Raw genomic sequence first — 17,690 nt, 5'->3', positions numbered from 1 at the left:
GATCTTTTTTTGATTTACGACATTGACAGCTTGACACTTACCCCAAAGACCCCCACCCCGGCCAGGATGTCCTGACCGGAAGCCCAAATATGGGCATGCCTGCTACAACAGGACATAGGGTCATAAATCATTACATAGGGTCATAAATCAGGCTTGGGTCATAAATCATTACCGGTTGACCTGACAACTGGACCCTTACCCAAAGACCCCCTCCTAACCATCAGGATGTCCTGACAGGCAGCCCCTTAGGTTCACATAGCGGTCACATAGGCTCACATAGGGTCATCCATCAAATTTTGACGTGTGACATCTACTTTAATCTCTCTACCATGTTATGCGGTGATACGCACTATGTCTCCAGTGCGTATCGGTGTCAGCTCTCCACACTTGCCGTGTGAAAATGAGCATCCATTCAGGACGGGTTGTGACGGCTCAGCGCTCCTGGTCTCCAGTATGCCTCCTCGGACCAGGATATCCTGCGCCGGTTCTACGCGCTGTATCCCCAATGCGCCTCCACAGTCCAGTACGTCCTGTTCCTCCTCCCCGCACTCACTCTGAGGTGGGTGTCATCAGCCCGGTGCCACTTGTACCAGTCCCACGCATCAGGCCTCCAGTGCGCCTCCACAGTCCAGTACGTCCTGTGCCTCCTCCCTGCACTCGCCCTGAGGTGCGTGTCATCAGCCCGGTGCCACCTTTACCGGTCCCACGCATCAGGCCTCCAGTGTGCCTCCACAGTCCAGAGCTTCCGGCGACAGTTCCCAGTCCAGAGCTTCAGGCGACAGGTCCCAGTCCAGAGCTTCCGGCGACGTTTCACAGTCCGGAACCTCCAACGACGGTCCGCGGTCCGGAACCTCCTGAGACGGTCCGCGGTCCAGAACCTCCTGAGACGATCCGCGGTCCAGAGCCTCCGGCGACGATTCACGGTCCGGTTCCTCCGGCGACGATCCACGGCCCGGAGCCCTCGGGGACGATCCACGGTCCGGAATATCCTGCGACGATCCACCGTCCGGTTCCTACTGCGACGACCCACGGTCAAGTTCCTCCGGCGACGACCCACGGTCCGGAGCTTCCGGCAACGATCCCCGCACCAGATCCGCCATGGAGGAAGACGTATCTGCGAGCGGAGTGGGTTCTTCGCCCCGCACCGGAGCCGCCCCCAACGGTAGATGCCAACCTGGACCCTCCCTTATTGAGTCAGGTTTTGTGGTCGGAGTCCGCACCTTTGGGGGGGGTACTGTCATGCCCTGACCATAGAGAGCTGTTTATTCTCTATGTTGGTTGGGTCGGAGTGTGACTAGGGTGGCTCATCTAGGTGTTTGTGTGTTTATGTTGGCCTGTTATGGTTCCCAATCAGAGACAGCTGTTTATCGTTGTCTCTGATTGGGGATCATATTTAGGCAGCCATTTCCTCGTTGTGCTTTGTGGGATCTTGTCTATGGATAGTTGCATGTCAGCACTATTATTTCGCTTCACGTTTCGTTTGGTAGTTTGTTGTTTTTGTTCGATGTTCATTTAATAAAGGAAAATGTACGCCTACCACGCTGCACCATGGTCCATTCCTTTCGACGAGTGTGACACTTTCAAGTTTTATACACATTTCGCATAGCTGTAATATTTTCTGTTTCAGAAGGATGTTGGACAAAAGAAATTAAGAATTTGTTCTTAACTGACATGTTAAATAAAGGTTAAATAAAAAACAAATAAATACTAAACAAATTAATTGATTTGAGTCCATGTCATATAAATCATAAAGATTATATGATTATTTTCATTATGATATACTCCCCTACGTATTTATTTGCACAGTGAAGCTAAATCGTTAATTTGGTTCTACTGTATACTCAAGCATTTTGGATTTGAGATCAAATGTTTTATGAGGCGACAGTACAGAATGTCACTTTTATTGTAAAATAAGAATATAATATTTTTCTGAAAACTTCTACATTAATGTGGATGCTACCATGATTATGGATAATCATGACTGAATTGCGTATAATGATGAGTGAGAAAGTTATAGAGGCATAAATAGCATACCCCCCCTTGTTATTGGTAATGTTGAGAGGTTAGCATGTCTTGGGGGTGTTATCTTTGTGCCTAAAACTTTCTCACTCATCATTATTCACGATTAATTCATGATTATCCATAAGCATGGTAGCGTCCATATTAATGTACAAGTGTTCAGGAACATACTGGGTCCATTCTTACGAACATCAGAAAAAAGACACTTCAGCCAATTAAATCGTTCACGTCTTTGCATGTGATACAACGTTACGTTAGCTGTTCCCATTACATAACCTGGCACATTTAACCCTATGCTAATCTGACCAGGTGGCAGTGATTATGTCCGCTAACAAATTCTGCATCGGCCAATTACAAATGTTGACATGATCGAACACTTTTCCATGAGAGCGTTCTTAACAGAAGTCAAATGGCACCATCTGCTCCTGAGTGGTGCAGCGGTGTAAGGTACTGTATCTCAGTGCAAGAGGAGTCACACAGACCCTGGTTCAATTCCAATCTGTATCACAACCTGCCGTGATTGGGAGTCCCATAGGGTGGCGCACAATTGGCCCAGCATCATCCTGGTTAGGGTTTGGCTGGGGTAGGCTGTCATTGTAAGTAAGAATTTGTTCTTAACCGACTTTCCAAGTTAAATAAAAGTTAAAAAAAAAAAAAAAATATCAAAGTTACTAAAGCGTGTAAAATTTTGACTGGACAAATAACTCACAGTGTATCAAGCCTGGCTCCTGGTCATTTTCTCTGTTTGAGGCAAGTTTGAATCTTAGGTGAGATATAGTTTTTCCTTTGAAATGTAGAATTATATTTATTGTGTTAGTATGTTGCGTAGGGAAGTGCAGCTCACACATTGAAAATGAAGGTTAAGAATAGACAAAATTTCATGAGCTGCATCTTTCCTCAGCCTTGTAGACAAGCACACTGATAATAATCAAGTTTGTTAGGCCTACATAAACTGAGTGTACAAAACATTAGGAACACCTGCTCTTTCCATGACATACAGTAGACTGACCAGGTGAATCCCGTTGAAAGATATCATCTCTTATTGATGTCACTTGTTAAATCCACTCAGTGTAGATGAAGGGGAGGAGACGGGTTAATTAAACAATATATTTTTGAGATTCTTCCAACCATTCTGTCAACCAGCTTCACCTGGAATGCTTTTCCAACAGTCTTGAAGGAGTTCCCACACATGCTGAGCACTTGTTGGCTGCTTTTTCTTCACTCTGCTGTCTGATTGAGAGAATGCCAAGGGTGTGCTAAGCTGTCATCAAGGCAAAGGGTGGCAACTTTAAAGATTCTCAAATATAACATTTATTTTAATTTGTTTAACACTTTTTTGGTTATTACTGTACATGTTTCCATATGTGTTATTTCATAGTTTTGATGTCTTCACTACTATTCTACAATGTAGAAAATAGTAAAAATTAAGAAAAACCCTTGAATGAGTAGGTGTGTCCAAATTTTGGAGTGTCACTATCAGATAAATAATTCTCAATAAATGAGCACTGTGTACTGTCATGGTCAGTTATTTTAGAGTGACAGCAGTAGAGGATGGAAACAGGCAAAGGAGGAGTGGAAAGAAAGAAGAGACTATGAAGAAGTGTCAACCATGGCTTGGTCTTATTTTCAATGACATAGCTGTCTGTGGGATGCTACCGTATTGTCATCACCAGTCACCAACCTTGCCCACTGACCAATTAAACCCTCTTACATTTCAATTGACATTATATTTAATAAATATGCAAGTTTAATATGGAGCTACACACTAAATAGCCCACAGTATTTACAGTAAGGCAGTTGTCCAAAACATATTCAAGTAAACCAAAAGCAAAAGCCAACAAAAAGGGCAACATACAGTCCCCTACGTATTTATTTGGATAATTAAGCTAAAACGTTTAATTTGGTTCTATACTCTAAGCGACAGTACAGAATGTCACCTTTTATTTGAGGGTATTTTCATACACATCTGAAATGAAAGCACTTTATGCATCTAGTCCCCCCATTTGAAGGTGTCCTAAGTACCAATTCACCAATATGTATTTTAAAGTAGTCAAAAGTGTAGTATTTGGTCCCATATTCCTAGCATGCAATGGCTACCATCAAGCTTGTGACTACACCATTTTGTAATTTTATTTTGTGTTGTGTTTCAGATTATGTTGTCTCCAATTAGAAATTAAAGGTAAATTATGTATTGTGTCATTTTGGAGTCACTTTTATTGGAAATAAGAATAGAATGGGTCCATACTTGCGAACATTAAACTTTTAAGTTGACACTTTTTTTGCAGGTAATAAAACGCTACGTCAGCTTTTCTCATTACAAAACCTGGCACATTAAGCCCTATGATAAGCTGACCAGTTGGCAGTGATTATTTCCTGTAACAAATTCCGCATCAGGCTATCAAAGATCTTAGACTATATATCCACCAACAAATGGCATTTCTTAAAATAGGTCAACTTGGCCCCAAGAGGGATATTCTAATATTGTCCCAATATTTTGCATGATGCATCCTTGACTAGGCAACTAGCTACTAACGTTAGACAAAATTCAAAAGGCATGTTTTTGCATATTTGAAGAAAAAAATAAGCAAGTTTCTGCTGATCCGTTTCACAAAAATCCATATCACTTTATGGGAAAAGATATAGGAGGTCTATACAACATTTAAGTTTATCATACATCGCTTAAAAGTTGATGAGCCTTATGGTCTTGTCAAATAGCTGTCATATACCTCCATTACAATCGCTTCCAAGAGTCATACACCACTAAATCGGTTAACTGTGAATCTATAGGGCACAATAACAGTGGGCTTCAAGGAACCCTCATGTCAAGCTTTTTGGTTAAGGATAAAACTGTTCACTGCTGGTCCTTGACGCTCAATTCAAATAACGCATATTTGACGAAGTGGATGATTCTAATAATGCATAAAAACATCTATGTAACGTCTATTTAATAATGCCAACACGTCTATGTAATGTACACTGAGTGTACAAAACAGTAGGAACCCCTTTCTAATATTTTTGCCCTCAGAACAGCCTCAATTTGTCAGGGCATGGATTCTACAAGGTGTCGAAAGCGTTCCACAGGGATGCTGGCCCATGTTGACTCCAAAGCTTCCCACAGTTGTGTCAAGTTGGCTGGATGTCCTTTGGGTGGTGGACCATTCTTGTTACACAAGGGAAACTGTTGAGCGTGAAAAACCCAGCAGCATTGCAGTTCTTGACACACTCAAACCGGTACGCCTGGCACCTGCTACCATACCCCGTTCAAAGGCACTTAAATATGTTATCTTGTGGGCTTAAAAATATTTAAAAGTATTTTTTAAGCCCCTTTTTTTCCCAATTTTTGCCTAAATGACATACCCAAATCTAACTGCCTGTAGCCCAGGCCCTGAAGCAATGATATGCATATTCTTGGTACCATTTGAAAGGAAACTCTTTGAAGTTTATGGAAATGTGAAAGGAATGTAGTAGAATATAACACAATAGATCTGGTAAAAGATAATACAAAGAAAAAACAAACCATTCTTTTGTATTTGTAAAGTGGACAGTGCAGTTAGATCAACAATAATTTAAGCTTTCTGCCAATATCAGTTATGTCTATGTCCTGGGAAATGTTCTTGTTACTTACAACTTCATGTTAATCTCATTAGCCTACGTTAGCTCAACCGTCCCGTGGAAGGGACACCGATCCCGAAGAAGTTTTAACACTTTTTTGAGTACTAAATGATTCCATGTGTCATTTCATAGTTGTCTTCACTATTATTCTACAATGTAGAAAATAGTAAAATATTAAGAAAAACCCTGGAATGAGTAGGTGTGTCCAAACTTTTGACTGGTACTGTACATTGTCGTATTCATTCTCTTCATCTCTGTCTATGTATTGCTCTCTCTCTCTTCATCTCTCTATCTGTGTGTGTGTGTCTCTCTCGCTCTTTCTCTCCCCCTTTATTGTGACAGAAAGGTTTGCAGCCACAGGTGTCAGACAGACAATGTGAGGGGAACTGGCCTTATCACATCCTTCACACTCACAGATATGCCACACGCATTCAGTTATCACACACACACTCCCACAAACACACACTGGCAGCTAGTCCTTTCTCCCTGGCCGTCTCTGTGTCTGTGTGACTTGTGAGGCTCTGCATGAGAATACAGGAATGAGACTGAAAGAGGGGGAGAGAGAGAATGAGGGATAGGTGAAAAAGGTGTGAGATGGTGTGGGGGGAAAATGGCCTGCTGCACATGCCCACTTGTAGAAGAGAGAGAATGAAACAGAGAGTTGAACATCTATTAGCTGTTACTAAGCCCAGATTAAACCAGATAGGAATAACAATGGAGGTAAAGAAAATGTGTGCCGGCGTCTCCCTCTCACAGCCAATAGAGATAAGCAAGGCCAATCAGACGTCAGAGAGAAACAAGAACAATTATGACATGTCTATTTATACTTCATCGTTCTGGTTTCCTCTTCTTTTGATATCACAAACAGACAGTTGTCGAACACAAGCAAACAGATCCCACGAGAGCATGTCCTGTACATAGGAAAACGTGCCTCCTGAAGCGACATCCTCCATCAGGCAAGGAAATTCGCCTAACGCTGAATTCTTAATTATTGCATGTGTGTGTGATTTTTTTCTTCTTCTTATGGACGAGAGGCCTGTGTGTATGAGTCATCATGTTTTTGTGAGAGATTTGTTCTCTTTCGTATCTAATGGTGTATATACTACAAAGCAGAATCAATGAGTTGTATAAAAATTTGTTAGCTGGCTAACTCCTTCATCTTGTTTTGTAGTATATCCCTCTGTTTTGGGTCATGAGCTGGGAGTTTGAATTGTTCCAATTCTACCAGTTCTTACTGGAAGACCAGCCCTCACTGCACTTCAGCTATAACCCCATTTCCACTCTATCTATCCACCCACACGTCTTTCCCTCCATGGCTCTCTCTCGCCATCTCCCACCACACAAATTCCTCTCTTTCCATTGCCCTTTCATTCTTTGCTCCACTCTAAATCCTTCTACCTCAACCATCTCCTGACCCTTTCTTCTCATTGTTCATCCTCTCTTTCTCTCCTTTCCATATTTGTTTCATTTTTCATTGCAAATGGCTGTTGGCATTAGTAGGCATGCACAGCTTTATCGAGGTAAACAAGGTGCGGCATTTAAAGATTGCAGGGTGAGTGTGTGTGTGTGTGTGCATACTGTATGTGCGTGTGTGTGTGTGAGAGAATCAATTAGTTAGGAGAAGCAGGGGCTTTATATGAACCTGTTTTTCTCATTTGTTTTTTGGCCCAAACAGCAAATGTCAAATCGGTGATTTGGTTTGGTCACACACCTCTCATTCACCTGGGGGATATAATACAGAGCAAAATGTCACGTCCCTGACCTGTTTTCTGTTGTTTTGTATGTGTGTGATGGTCAGGGCGTGAGTTTTGGGTGGGCAGTCTATGTTTTCTGTTTCTATGTTGGTTTTGGGTTGCCTGGTATGGCTCTTAATTAGAGGCAGGTGTTTTGCGTTTTCCTCTAATTGAGAGTCATATTTTAAGGTAGGTTGTTCTCACTGTTTGTTTGTGGGTGATTGTCGCTGTGTCTGTGTATTTTGCACCACACGGTACTGTCTCGTCTCGTTCGTTCGGTCGTTCCTGTTCATGTGTTTCCTCGTTTCATGTAAGTTCATAGTTTAGGTCTGTCTAGTTCGTTTTGTTATTTTGTTTATCATTCAAGTGTATTTCGTTTCGTGTTTTTCCGTCTTGTCAAATAAACATTATGTATTCATCACCCGCTGCGCCTTGGTCTACTCACTCACCGAAAGAGAGCCGTTACACAAAATCAATTAGTTAGCCGAACAACTTTGATAGACAACCAGAAATAACTTTGATTTTATGGTTTGTTAAGGAAGCTAAACCAAGATATGTGTTTTTGGTTGTTGAGACAGTTGGATGCCCATTTCAAGGTTATCTTTCCAAAAAATTTAAAATAAATTCAGAATATTAAGGCAAGTTAGCTAGCTAGCTAACTCCTTGATCCTTCTTTGTAGTATCCTCTCTGAAATAAATGTATAATCTGGAGCCAGATACCTTTCATGGGGTAGCAATCCTGATAAATGTATGTCCGCAAACACAAAAACACATTGCATGGCCAGTTGACCAGTGGAGGTGTACCTCCCTCTGTGCATGTGCATTGTCGTGTCTTTGGCATCATTAAAGTGAAGACTATTGTTTTATCAAATCAATTGTCTGTAATTATTATTACGTGATTAAAGTAATCATGTAAATGTAATTTTTCAAGGAAGTCGGGGCACCAAGGAAAATCTTCAGATTACAAAGTTATAATATTTTAATATCTGATCAATTAGTCTTCATATTAATTAATGAATCTTTACCTCACGTTAGTCTCATTCCAAACGTTGTAAATTGTTGGTTATCTGCACGAACCCAGTCTTTACTATGAATCATCAATACACCAATTGTCTTAATCATTTATTTACTAACTAAATAATCACAGAAATGCATAAACAAACAACACAGTAGATATGGTTACAAGGAAATGATAGGGGAGGTTCCCTAGTGGGCTAAGCCAATATGACGGCTTGGTGGACAAAGGGAAGTGGGTGTGGACTGAGAACAGCGGGAAAGACAAAAAAGGAATCACTACACAGTTGATAATTATATTAATTGAAATGCTAATCCTTTGCACATGAACGCTCACTCATTCGGGAATAATCGCAATCAATATATATTTACGCCCAGTGTGTCGTCGTGATCTCTGTTGGAATCGTCAGTCTGCGGAGAGTCCGTTCATCAGAGCGTCTCGCTCTCTGCTTCCCTGAAGTCTTTCGTGGTTAGAATGGATCCTTCAGAGTACCATTCAGAAATGTTCCCATGTCTCTCCCTCCCTCTGCTCCACCTATTACATCCCCCCTTCTCTCTTTCCTCCACTCTCACTCTCTCTCTCTCCCCAAATCTTGGTAGAGAACAGAGATGCATCTAAGGGCTGTGGTTGCTTGGTAACCAGGAGACCGACAGTGGTTAAAGCATATAGCAGTGACAGCAACACTTGGAAATAAGCAAAAAAAGGGATGAATTCTGATTTCATTTAAAAGCACATAAATCGAACGCAATTCCCTATTTATGCACTTTTCTTAAGCATGAGAATAGCATGCAAGATCAAATAAATAAAGATGTGGCAAAGGTGTGTGTACAGATATGCTGTACTCTGACCTTAACTTAATTCCCTCATAATTCCACCACCTTTACGCGCAGTGAAACGATGAATAAGGTCAAGCAACCTGTCGGTTCCAAGTGGAACAACATCTACTTTCTTTCTTTCCGATCGGAATATCACCAGTCTACGTGCACTGTAAATTACAAGTGGCTAAGAGCTATTGATAAGGGCTAGGTCAATTAGCATTTGGATAAGGGGATTGTATATATAAATGACATGTTTTAGATCTATTTTACCTTGTGATCACTGGAGACGAATGTGAAACCAGTCATATGGCAGCAAACTGAAGCGTATCAACATATCTACTTTGCCACAGTTTATGAAATGCTGGCCTTATAACTTGCCGGGGTTCCATTTTAAGACCCAAGCTATAGGCTTCTGTAGCAAAGTCCAAATGACCGTATAGCACCAAACCTACAGAGTTGATTTGATTTCTGGAATGTTTTAATTATGTGGCGACATTTATTACTGTATTTCAATTTTTCAATTTGTATAGTGTTAAATATGAAATTTGGTAGCCACCTTTAGTTTTTAGTTATACCCACATCCATTTATAACTGTCACTTTAGTGTTCGTTTCCTTACATTTTGCATCATTATGTTACATTGTTAGTTTACCTTTCTTTCCTCTGACACGTTCGTGTGGTTGTTCATGAGGATTGCTAACAATAGTGGATGATATTAGGCTAACGTATAACAACTTCTGCAATAATCTGGGATATGTAGCCTATTTGAATCATTATGGAACGCAGACCATACAGCACATTAAACCTGGAACCTGGCGCACGGTTCACAATGACTGGACCGTTGCCGTCACAGTTCCATGATTAATGGGGATTATAGGGTAGATGTATAGGGCTACTGTTCAAACCCTATTGTACACTTTTCTCACCTTCCAATATTTCATAGTTTGAACAATTGAATAGGACAACATAACGCTCAGGAAGGAGACGCGTTCTGTCTCCTAGAGATGAACGTAATCAGTCCAAGAACAACAGCAAAGGACCTTGTGAAGATGCTGGAGGAAAAGGTATAAAAGTATCTATATCCACAGTAAAACGAGTTCTATGTCAACATAACCTGAAAAGCTGCTCAGCAAGGAAGAAGCCACTGCTCCAAAACCCCCATAAAAAAGTCAGACTACAGTTTGCAACTGCACATGGGGACAAAGATTGTATTTTTTGGTCCTCTGGTCTGATGAAACAAAAATAGAACTGTCTGGCCATAATGACCATCGTTATGTTTGGAGGAAAAAGGGGGAGGCTTGCAAGTCGAAGAACACCATCCCAATCTTGAAGCGCGGGGGTGGCAGCATCATGTTGTGGGGGTGCTTTGCTGCAGGAGGGACTGGTGCACTTCACACAATAGATGGCCTCATGAGGAAGTAAAATTATGTAGATATATTGAAGCAACATCTCAAGATATCAGTCAGGAAGTTAAAGCTTGGTTGCAAATTGGTCTTCCAAATGGACAATGACCCCAAGCACACTTCCAAAGTTGTGGCAAAATGGCTTAAGGACAACAAAGTCAAGGTATTGGAGTGGCCATCACAAAGCCCTGACCTCAATCCCATAGAAAATGTGTGGGCAGAACTGAAAACGTGTATGCGAGCAAGGAGGCCTACAAACCTGACTCATTTACACCAGCTCTGTCAGGAGGGATGGGCCAAAATTCAGCCAACTTATTGTGGGAAGCTTGTGGAAGGCTATCCGAAACAATTGACCCAAGTTAAACTATTTAAAGGCAATGCTACCAAATACGAATTGAGTGTATGTAAACTTCTGACCGACTGGGAATGTGATGAAATAAATAAAAGCTGAAATAAATCATTCTCTCCACTATTATTCTGTCATTTCACATTCTTAATATAACGTGGTGATCCTAACTGACCAAAGGCAGGAAGTTTCTACTTTATTAAATGTCAGGAATTGTGAAACAGTGAGTTTAAAAGTATTTGGCTAAGGTATATGTACATTTCCGACTTCAACTGTATATATACAGTACCAGTCAAAAGTTTGGACACATCAACTAATTCCATGTTTTTTTATTTTTTTGACTATTTTCTTTACATTGTAGAAAGTAGCCACCCTTTGCCTTGATGACAGATTTGCACACTCTTGGCATTCTCTCAACCAGCTGCATTAGGTAGTCACCTGGAGTGCATTTCAATTAACAGGTGTGCCTTGTTAAAAGTTAATTTGAGGAATTTCTTTCCCTCTTAATGCTTTTGAGCCAATCAGTTGTGTTATGACAAGGTAGGGGTGGTATACAGAAGACAGCCCTATTTGGTAAAAGACCAAGTCCATATTATGGCAAGAACAGCTCAAACAAGCAAAGCGAAATGACAGTTCATCATTACTTTAAGACATGAAGGTCAGTCAATCTGGAAAATTCCAAGAACGTTTCAAGTTTCTTCAAGTGCAGTAACAAAATCATCAAGAGCTATGATGAAATTGGCTCTCATGAAGACCGCCACAGGAAAGGAAGACCCGGAGTTACCTCTGCTGCAGAGAATACATTCATTTGAGTTACCAGCCTCAGAAATTGCAGCCGAAATAAACGTTTCACTGAGTTCAAGTAACAGACACATCTCAACATCATCTGTTCAGAGGAGATTGCGTGAATCAGGCCTTCATGGTCGAATTGCTGCAAATAAACGACTACTAAAGGACACCAATAATAAGAAGAGACTTGTTTGGGACAAGAAACACGAGCAATGGACATTAGACCGGTGTAAATCTGTCCTTTGGTCTGATGAGTCCAAATTTGGGATTAATGGTTCCAACCGCCGTGTGTTTGTGAGATGATGTGTGGTCTCCGCATGTGTGGTCTCCACCGTGAAGCACGGAGGAGGTGTGATGGTGTGGGGGTGCTTTGCTAGTGACACTGTCTGTGATTTATTTAGAATTCAAGGCACACTTAACCAGCATGGCTACCACAGCATTCTGCAGTGATTCTCCATCCCATCTGGTTTGCGCTTAGTGGGACTATCATTTGTTTTTCAACAGGACAATGACCCAACACACCTCCAAGCTGTATAAGGGCTATTTGACCAAGAAGGAGACTGATGGAGTGCTGCATCAAATGACCTGGCTTCCACAATCACCCGACCTCAACCCAGTTGAGATGGTTTGAGATGAGTTGGATCGTAGAGTGAAGGAAAAACAGCCAATAAGTGCTTAGCATATATAGGAACTCCTTCAAGACCGTTGGAAAAGCATTCCAGGTGAAGCTGGTTGAGAGAATGCCAACAGTGTGCAAAGCTGTCATCAAGGCAAAGGGTAGCTACTTTGAAGAATCTAAAATGTGAAATATATTTGGATTTGTTTAAAAACAAAAATGGTTTCTACATGATTTCATGTGTGTTATTTCATAGTTTTGACGTCTTCACTATTATTCTATAATGCAGAAAATAGTAAAAAAATTAAGAAAAACCCTTGAATGAGTAGGTGTGTCCAAACTTTTGACTGGTCTGCAGGCCGACAAAAGGGGGGCTGCCACTTGCTCATCGCTGCATTACATTATGTAAGCTTGGACACCAGTGTACATTTTGGTTAACACGCTTGCCATTTAAACTGTTTTGTGGAGTGGATTGGAGAGGTTAGTGCAGGACTAACATAACAGGATCTACATCCAGAAAATATGGACTGCTGACTGCTTCCTCTTCAGCCTGCCTGTTAAGGCCTGGTAACACCTGGAGCAGCACTAAGGGGTGTATAGTAGTGGTGGTGCTGTGTTGAACCCTTTATTACTATACTATGAGTGTAAAAAAATAGTCGTCAGCAGCGCAGGGAGAAAAAAATTATCTCAGCACCCCCACACCTAAACATCTTACCCCGGCCATGAGAGTCAATACATAGCTTTATTCTCTCTCCACAAATTCAATCTCACTCATCTATCGCCTCACATCAACACCCCAGGCAGGTGTAGAGGTTCCCTTTGAGCATATGATCGCGAGGCAGGCTTCTCAGCTCTCTCTCTCTCGCGCTCTACAATGGGCCTGACGTCACTTGGGTTTAATAACGCTGCACCGCTCGCAGACGTTAGTCTTTACCGTTCTGGCTATCGAGCTCTAGTCACTCTCCCCCGCGCGCGTCAATGCTTCAGGTCGCACCTGCCCTCGGTGTCTCGCCCATGCGAGGGAAACAGAACAAAAACGAGGGCTTTAGCTGAGCGGTTTCGAAGAACGGAACGCTTTTGATTTTCTATAAAGACGGTTTTCTCCTAAAGCTCTGTGTGAAACGAAGGTAGGTAGCCTACATCATCCTTTTACATGGAAACTTAAACTTGGTGAATAGAAGATATGCTACTTAATTGACTTATGATAATATTGTTTATCAGTTTGTTTCGTTTTTGGGAGTTAAGTTGAAGTTTTATCCACGATCATAGCCTATTATTCAGTTTCAAGTTTCAGCACCATGGATAGCTCCTCGAGTGCTGCTGTTCATGTGGTCTCTTAACTTGGACACATTACCGTGTTGTCATAACCGTTTTAGATATCTGTCTCTTGTGAGGTTTTAATGAATCAGGGTTAATGTTTTTACCCTGCAGTTATTAAGTTGCCCAAGTTTCAGCACCATGGTTGGCTCCTACTTTGCTGTCCACCCATACAGAAGCCTAATATAGCGACATACACTGAGGGTACAAAACATTAGGAACACCTTCCTAATATTGACTTGCACCCCCCTTTGCCCACAGAACAGCCTCAATTTGTCGGTGTTGAAAGCCTTCCTTAGGGATGCTGCCCAATGTTGACTCCAATGCTTCCCACAGTTGGCTGGATGTCCTTTGGGTGGTGGACCATTCTTGATATACATGGAAAACTGTTGAGCATGAAAGCGTGGCAGCGTTGCTGTTCTTGACAAACTCAAACCAGTACGCCTGGCACCTCTACCCCGCTCAAAGGCATTTAAATATTTTGTCGTGCTCATTCAACCTCTGAATGGCATACATACACAATCCATGTCTCAATCGTCTCAAGGCTTAAAAATCCTTCTTTAACCTGTCTCCTCCCTTTCATCAACACTGGTTGAAGTGGATTTAAGAGGTGACATCCATAAGGGATCATAGCTTTCACCTGGATTCACCTGGTCAGTCTATGTCATGGAAAGAGCAGGTGTTCCTAATGTTTGTACACTCAGTGTATATTTCAAATAAATAGCTAAGAAAATAGCTACACAGACTATTTGAGTTAACCCTGGATAATGCAGAGACAGAGAGTCAAATGAAATTCTACACAAGATGAAGAATTCCAGGTTAATGTTCATGAACATCAAATTGATACTTACAATGCAGATTTCTTAACCTCCAGGGTCAATTTTCAGAGTCACAAGTTGACAGTTACCCTGTGGATAATGCAGAGACAGAGAGTCAGTGAAACTATTCCACACAAGATGAAGAACAAGAGGTTCATTAATGTTCAGGAACTAGCTAACTAAATTATACAAAAGACTAACTTACATTGGCTGTGGTCTGTCCATAGGCAGTTGAGGCTCCAGACCAACTACCTTTTTAGCTAGAAATAATCTAGCTATTTAGCCAGTCCTAGCTAAATTGCTCTCAGAGAAACCCAACGCTCACGGCAAGCAACATTTAACATGAACTAGCTAGCTTTGGCAATTGAATTATATCCAACATATACAGTACATGATGTGGTGGCAAGCTAAAACAGCTGGCTAAATTCAAAGGATGCGTTTGTAAATTCCCTCTGGCTATCTACTCCGATTTCAGAGTGTACCAGAGTGGTGCAGGTCATGTTCCTCTTCACTCTGGTAAACACACACTATATCAAATCGAAGTTTATCTGTCACATGCACAGGATACAGAAGGTGTAAACGGAACAGTGAAATGGTTACTTGCATAGTTGAGTCTTTTGTTTAGACATGTAGCTAGCTAGCTAGCTAGACAATGAACCATAATCCCAACTCATAACGTTACTACCTGAATCTGCTGGTAGCTAAAGGTAACCAACTATGGTTACCGTTCAATGTTAGCCAGCTATAAATAGCAATGCAAATTGCTCTGAGATACGAATAATATTACTACACAGATCATACATGTAACGTTAGCTAGTGAGCCAGACAGTTAACGTTAGCTAGCTAGCTAACAGTATGCTTTAACTTGCAATGAAAATGACTTTGACAAAATTAGAAACGTATAATATCAAAAAAAATGCTAGCTAGACTATCTTACCCGTATACATGGATGGACGCTTCTCCCTCTCTGTCATGGTTGCCATGGTGTCCCTTAGTGAAACTAAACCACAATCTCTCTCTATCCCATTCTCTCTCCAGGAGGGGAAAGCAGACATGTGCGCAGACATGAACAAGACTTTCCAGTGTAACGACACCGCAATGACGGTTGTGGTGGCTGGAGAGGCTCTCCCGTGGATGGAGACCGACTTTCCAGTGCGCAATGTCAGCCTGGGGCTCTCCACCGCCCCTCTGGACTTCCCCATCAACCCATGGGACATCATGCTTTGCATGTCGGGCACTGTCATCGCCTGCGAGAACGCCATCGTGGTGGCTATCATCTTCTATACACCCACCCTGCGCACCCCCATGTTCGTGCTCGTAGGAAGCCTAGCCACAGCGGATTTACTGGCAGGCATGGGATTAATCCTCAACTTTGTGTTCCAGTACGTTCTCTCCTCAAAGACTATCAGCCTTATTACTGTTGGGTTCCTAGTGGCCTCCTTCACGGCGTCCATAAGTAGCCTGCTGGCTATAACAGTGGACCGGTATTTCTCTTTATACAATGCACTGACTTACTTCTCAGAGAAGACGCTCCACTACGTGCACCTGATGCTGGTGAGCACATGGGGTGTGTCTCTGTGCCTGGGCCTGCTGCCTGTGCTAGGCTGGAACTGCCTGGACGACCCAAGCTTGTGTAGCATCGTGCACCCACTCACTCGCAGCAATGTGACATTGTTGGCGGTCTCTTTCTTCATCATCTTCATAATCATGCTGACCCTCTATTTCAAGATCTGCAAGATCGTGTGCCGCCACGCGCACCAGATCGCTCTTCAACAGCACTTCTTCACCACATCGCACTACGTGGCCACCAAGAAGGGCGTGGCCACGCTCGCCATCATCCTAGGCACCTTCGGCTCGAGCTGGCTACCCTTCGCCATCTACTGCCTGGTGGGAGAGCGCGAATACCCATCGGTATACACGTATGCCACGCTTCTTCCGGCCACCTACAACTCCATGATCAACCCAATCATCTACGCCTACCGTAATGCCGAGATCCAGCGCTCGCTCTACGTCCTCTTCTGCGGCGGCTTTCAGAGCAACGTAGCCACACACTCCAGGTCACCCAGTGAAGTTTAGAGGGGTGCTTAGTGAACATATGTGTGTGTGTACGTGTGCATGTTGACAACCGACAATTGGCTTTCAGTTGACCGTTAAATCCTTTAAACAAAATGTGTGTCTAACAAGCATCTGCACTTTATTGCGACTGAAGACACAGTCCGTCTGAAATGCTGTGAACAACAGCTTTTGTAAAGAAAAAAAATACGGCATTATGTATTTATATGAGCAAAGAATGAAAAAACGAGCACTTTATTGAATGTATTTGAAATGCCAAAGCAGTATTGCATAGGCCTATATATGTTGGAGTAATTGGCTACTTTGTATTTGTCAGTACTGTGGGTCAATTTTGATTTTGTTAAGTTGTCTATTTGATTGTACATTTTATACGAGATGAGTATATGAATAAAATGAGAAAATAAGTGTGCGCCTCGTGTTTGACTGCCACATGTTTCTCTGTAAGTGTTCTGTTGCAGCACCTGGGTTTCGCTCAGCATCTTCCTGTCTTCTAACTCAGGGGCATCAATTGGGTATGGCAGAGTATGGAAGTCTCCATACCCTAGCTCAACACCAATAATTTAAATTAGGCTACTAAAGTCTTTCCAATCCCAATTAAAAGGCAAATGCAGTTGGTTAGGACCATGCGCAATCGCTCAGGAAGGGTGTTTGTCCGGCTGGATGCCTTTGAGAGAGCACATTGACGCAGCTGCAGTGAACAGAGCAACTTTTTTCTCAAAATACTGCAGAGGTGGAAGATGGTTATAGATGGCTAGGTAACTGCTGTTTGACTTGACATGAAACTAAACTAGAGTTTTTAATCCATCCCGGTGCTGAGCTAGCGCGTAATGTATCAGCTAATGTTGATGTGTTTGTAGAATGTTGTTGTTTATCGACTGAGGTGAATGAAGCTACAGCAGCAAGGTGATAATGGAAGGATTACATAGTGAAAGTCTACACACCCCCTTGCAAAGTCTTCACATTTTGGTGCCTTCAATCTTAAAAGGGATAATTTTCGATTTTTTTACAGACCGATCTACACAACCTACCCCACATTTTCAAAGTGAAAGACAATTTCTTTTACATTTTTCAAATGAATAATAATTTTTAAAATCTTGATTGTGTATGTCTTCACACCCCAGAGTTAACCTCT

At 42.1% G+C, this 17,690-nt stretch overlaps 1 protein-coding gene across 2 annotated transcripts; it reads left to right on the top strand.

Annotated features, from left to right (window-relative positions):
- Positions 1-13,129: 13,129 nt before the first annotated feature.
- Positions 13,130-16,962, top strand: LOC129817911 (G-protein coupled receptor 6-like). Of its 2 annotated transcripts, XM_055873510.1 has the most exons (2): positions 13,130-13,477; positions 15,524-16,962. In XM_055873510.1, the coding sequence occupies exon 2, from the start codon at positions 15,539-15,541 to the stop codon at positions 16,559-16,561; it is 1,023 nt and encodes a 340-aa protein (XP_055729485.1). In that variant the 5' UTR covers positions 13,130-13,477; positions 15,524-15,538; the 3' UTR covers positions 16,562-16,962. The 2 variants fall into 2 exon arrangements, with proteins under 2 accessions (XP_055729485.1, XP_055729484.1); XM_055873509.1 differs by lacking the exon at positions 13,130-13,477 and having other exon boundaries at positions 14,896-16,962.
- The last annotated feature ends 728 nt before the right edge of the window (positions 16,963-17,690 follow it).

The sequence above is a fragment of the Salvelinus fontinalis genome, chromosome 20 (genome assembly GCF_029448725.1).
Source record: "Salvelinus fontinalis isolate EN_2023a chromosome 20, ASM2944872v1, whole genome shotgun sequence".
NCBI lineage: Eukaryota > Metazoa > Chordata > Actinopteri > Salmoniformes > Salmonidae > Salvelinus > Salvelinus fontinalis.
The sequence above is the reverse complement of the archived record's forward strand: the minus strand, read 5'-3'. Positions and strand labels throughout refer to the sequence as shown.